At 44.1% G+C, this 4,564-nt stretch overlaps 1 protein-coding gene across 1 annotated transcript; it reads left to right on the forward strand.

The window, feature by feature from the left end:
* The first annotated feature begins 542 nt into the window (after nucleotides 1-542).
* Nucleotides 543-3,110, forward strand: LOC133949901 (H-2 class II histocompatibility antigen, E-D beta chain-like). The gene is made up of 6 exons (XM_062383970.1): nucleotides 543-686; nucleotides 772-1,041; nucleotides 1,475-1,688; nucleotides 2,313-2,380; nucleotides 2,463-2,576; nucleotides 2,674-3,110. The coding sequence occupies exons 1-6, from the start codon at nucleotides 632-634 to the stop codon at nucleotides 2,697-2,699; spliced, it is 747 nt and encodes a 248-aa protein (XP_062239954.1). The 5' UTR covers nucleotides 543-631; the 3' UTR covers nucleotides 2,700-3,110.
* The last annotated feature ends 1,454 nt before the right edge of the window (nucleotides 3,111-4,564 follow it).

The following is a 4,564-nucleotide window of genomic DNA, read 5'->3' on the forward strand; positions in this document are numbered from 1 at the left end:
TGATGTGAACAGAAGCTAAATATCAGGAGATGAAGTCCTTGACTTGTTTAATGGAGGATACACTAACTGTTTCATTATGGTTTATTAACTTCAGGACTCGTTCACACTTTGTTTGGTTCAGAGCTTCAGACTCTGAATCTGAACAGCAGGTGTGAAAGGTTCCTCAGACCAGAAGAGGAGTTCTGGGTCTGGATCAAACTGAACCTGGTTCTGTTCGGGGCGGTTTGGACTTTGAACCGTTCTGATGAATGAGTGTGTGTGTGTGTGTGTGTGTGTGTGCAGGTGTTGTGTAAACTAAACAACAAACAGCTGTAGATTAGTGAACTGTGGTGCTGGTGGAATGAAGGGGGGGGGGGCACAGATCAAAAGGATCAAACACATGAACCTGGTTCACGTGGACCAGGAGGAGAATAAGAATCCATCTCCAGATGCTGAACTTTCAACCTGATCAGCTTCAGAACCTGAGATCACTTGGTCCTGAACCTTTTCTCCTCCAGACTCTCTGAGCTGACTTCCTTCACACTTGTCTTCCTGGTAACAGGTGACGCTTCAGGTCATGTGATCATTTCCTCTGGTTTTAAGAGCAGCTCTCAGTCACACTGAGTCAGTGTTTGTCAGTGAGCAGAGGAACATGGCTTCATTCTTCCTCAGCTTGTCCCTCTTCTTCATCACTGTCTGCGCAGAAGGTGAGATCAAAATACTGATCACTGATCAATTCACTGATCAATACACTGATCATTCTCTGACTCTTTTGTGTTGTCTGTTCTTCAGATGGATTTCTGCATTATATGGTAGCTAGTTGTGAGTTTAACTCCACTGAGCTGAACGGCATTGAGTTCACCCAGTCGTACTTATACAACAAACTGGAGATCGTCACGTTCAGGAGCAGCGTGGGGAAGTTTGTTGGATACACTGCGTTTGGAGAGAGACAAGCTAAGAACTGGAACAATGGTCCAGAGGTGGCCAGGGCGAGAGCTCAGAAGGAGGCTTACTGCTTAAACAACATTAGAAGTGATACAGAAAATGCTCTGACGAAGTCAGGTGAGTGTGTGTGTGTCAGTGTGTGTGTCAGTGAGTGTGTGTCTGTGTGTTTGTGTGTGTGTCTGTGTGTCAGTGTGTGTGTCAGTGAGAGTGTGTGTTCCTCATGTTCCAGCTCAGATTCCCCAAGTTTTTTTTAAAGCTCAAAATGAGACTCCACAGTTATGATTTTAATAATCTGGAAACAAAGACCATAAATATGATTTAATATTAAAACATCTGGAGACAAACAATAAATATTGAAGGAGGTAGACTCAGCTCTGTGTCACCACCTGCTGGTCACACACTGTAACTACAGCCACTGACTGAAGCTTCTCTTTGTTCTTCATGAAATAAAATAAAAGATGAATCAATTCTTGATGTTTTCAGTTGAATAATCAAACCACTGACTCTCAGAACCAGTTCACACCTGACCTGACCAACATCTGTCTTCCAGTCGAACCCTCAGTCAGACTTCACTCTTTGGCGCCACCTGCTGGCAAACATCCCACCATGCTGGTCTGCAGCGTCTACAGCTTCTACCCCAAACTGATCAGAGTGAGCTGGCAGAGAGACGGACAGGAAGTCACCCATGATGTCACTTCCACTGATGAGCTGGCAGACGGGGATTGGTTCTACCAGATCCACTCCCACCTGGAGTACACGCCCAGGTGAGTCCAGGCTCAGGTCCAGTTCAAATGGGTCCAGTTAAGTCCAGTTGGGTCCAGTTGAGTCCAGTTGAGCTCAAATGTGTCCAGTTGTGTCCAGTTGAGTCCAGTTGAGTCCAGTTGTGTCAAGTCCAGTTGGGTCCAGTTGAGTTCAAATGGGTCCAGTTGAGTCCAGTTGCGTCCAGTTGGTTCCAGTTGTGTCCAGTCAAGTCCAGTTGGGTCCAGTTGGGTCCAGTTGAGTCCAGTTGTGTCAAGTCCAGTTGGGTCCAGTTGAGTTCAAATGGGTCCAGTTGAGTCCAGTTGCGTCCAGTTGGTTCCAGTTGTGTCCAGTCAAGTCCAGTTGGGTCCAGTTGAGTCCAGTTGAGTTCAAATGGGTCCAGTTGAGTCCAGTTGCGTCCAGTTGCGTCCAGTTGGGTCCAATTGGGTCCAGTTGTGTCCAGTCAAGTCCAGTTGAGTTCAAATGGGTCCAGTTGAGTCCAGTTGCGTCCAGTTGGTTCCAGTCGGGTCCAGTTGAGCTCAGTTGGGTCCAGTTGGGTCCAGTTGAGTCCAGTTGGGTCCAGTTGAGTTCAAATGGGTCCAGTTGGGGTTAGAGCAACAAAAACTGATGGTTTGCTTGTGTTGAATCAGGTCTGGAGAGAAGATTTCCTGTGTGGTGGAACACGCCAGCCTGAGTAAACCTAAGATCACTGACTGGGGTAAATACCTGTCTGTCTGCTCACCTGTCTGTCTGCTCACCTGTCTGTCTGCTCACTTGTCTTTCTACCATTCTGTCCTCAGATCCATCCATGCCTGAGTCAGAAAGAAACAAGATCGCCATCGGAACCTCAGGACTGATCCTGGGTCTGACCTTATCTCTGGCTGGATTCATCTACTACAAGAGGAAGGCCCGAGGTCAGAGCCAGAAACCACTTCACCAAATCCAGTTCAGACCAGTTTTAATGGAGTGAATTTGTTTTGATTCTGTTCTTGTCTCTTCTCTTTAAACCAGGGCGAATCCTGGTTCCCAGTAACTGAGCTGGTCCTGGTCCTGGTCCTGGTCCTGTTGCTGTTTCCTGATGGAAGAATAATAATTCGCTGCTGCTTCAACCTGCTTTCTGTTTTCAGCTCAGTCGACTCAGTGCTGCCATCTGCTGGACTGGCTGAACACCAGTTTATCTGATGGTCTGTGCTGTTCTGATCCCGACCCAGTCCTGTTCTCCATTAGGACTGGGGTGCTTCCTCTGACAGTCCAGGATCTGGTCTGATCCAGACTCTGGTGTATCAGCTGGATCACAAACACCTGATTAGTAGCTTCACGGTGTGAAATCTATATTTTTCCATCTTCCTGTTGTCAAACTGTTTTAAATCCTCTTTGATCCAGATCTCAGGTTTCTATATTCTTACTGTTTTCTAATCACAATAAAGTTTGAAACTAAGAAACACAAAGTCTTTATTCTTCATCTTTTTATGACTCGTCACTTAGAAACACTGAGAATCAGACTCCAGCTGGAAGTAGATCTTTGTTAATGACTGGACGTTAGGTTAGATTTTTTTTTTTTTTTTTTTTTAGATTAGAAAACTTTATTTATCCCAACATGGGCAATTTCTTTCACAGTTTCCAGTCTCACATAATAGATTACTTAATAAATACAATAAATAGCAATAGGAGGTAGACAAAAACATATATCAAAGGCAGTCCAAACACACACATTTAACTCACAATTCATTTCAGCCCGTCAGTAACAACCACCCTGCCCCCGGAAACACCCAGCAACACTTGTGTGCTCTCCACCTACTCCTTACTTTTGTCATTATTTAGTAACCTGATGGTTGCAGGGATAAAAGAGTGGGAGTACCTCATTGTTCTTGTCCTGATTGAACAGTAGCGCCGCCCTGAAGGCATTAGTTTAAATTCTTTACTGAGGACATGGTCAGGCTGACTGATAATGCATTTGGCTTTCTGGACTGCTTGTTTGTTCCACAATGAACTTATGCTCTTGAGCTGGATGCCAGTGATCTTAGAGCAGATCTTCACAATTTTATTTAAACTATTCATGTCTTTAACTGACAGACTGTTAGTCCAGCATATAAAGGAAAAAGTTAAAAGACTCTCAATGAAAGATTGGTAAAAAATTCTCAAAATAACTTTAGAGACACTGAAAGAGTTCAGCATTCTCAACAGGTGAACTCTTTGTTGTCCCTTTTTAACAATTACCTCTGTATTTGTATGGAATTTAAGCTGGTTATCAAATACTGTGCCTAGATATTTGTAGGTGTCCACAAGTTGGACTTCCTCCCCATCGATGATACTTGGTTTGAGCGCTCCCTTCACTTTCCCAAAATCTATGACTAGCTCCTTTGTTTTTTCTATATTTAGATCTAAGAAGTTGTTATCACACCAATTAACAAACGATGTCAAAGCAAGGCCATGGCTGCAATGTGGACCTTGGAAAAGGGACAGCAACGCAGTGTCGTCCGAGAATTTAGCTAGATAACTTCCCTGTTGAGAGGACCTACAGCTATCTGTGTACAAAATGAACAACAGGGGTGAGAGTACGCAGCCTTGAGGTGAACCAGTATTCGAGGTAATGGCCTGGGACAAGTGTCCATTCACAGAGACCCTCTGAGTTCTGTCTGTTAAGAAGTTTAAAAGCAACAACAGTATCTGATGGGGTAACTCAAACTCAGCAGCTAGTCTCTCAATTAAAATATGTGGCTGCATCTTATTGAAAGCAGAAGAAAAGTCTGCAAATAACAATCTAGCATGAGATCCAGGCTTTTCTAAATGTTTATACATTGTGTCTAAAAGGAAGAGTTTTGCATCATCTACACCTTTCCCAGTTTGATAAGCAAACTGCAATGGGTCAAGTTTACCACTGACCAGGGACATGATTTCATCC

This window comes from Platichthys flesus, chromosome 24 (genome assembly GCF_949316205.1).
Source record: "Platichthys flesus chromosome 24, fPlaFle2.1, whole genome shotgun sequence".
NCBI classification, from domain to species: Eukaryota; Metazoa; Chordata; class Actinopteri; order Pleuronectiformes; family Pleuronectidae; genus Platichthys; species Platichthys flesus.

Bases quoted from the DNA above. Each gene is read 5' to 3' on its own strand.
- LOC133949901 (XM_062383970.1), top strand. From the start codon at position 632: ATGGCTTCATTCTTCCTCAGCTTGTCCCTCTTCTTCATCACTGTCTGC. The intron at 687-771 runs GTGAGATCAAAA...TCTGTTCTTCAG, and splicing joins CATCACTGTCTGCGCAGAAG to ATGGATTTCTGCATTATATG. The intron at 1,689-2,312 runs GTGAGTCCAGGC...GTGTTGAATCAG, and splicing joins CACCTGGAGTACACGCCCAG to GTCTGGAGAGAAGATTTCCT.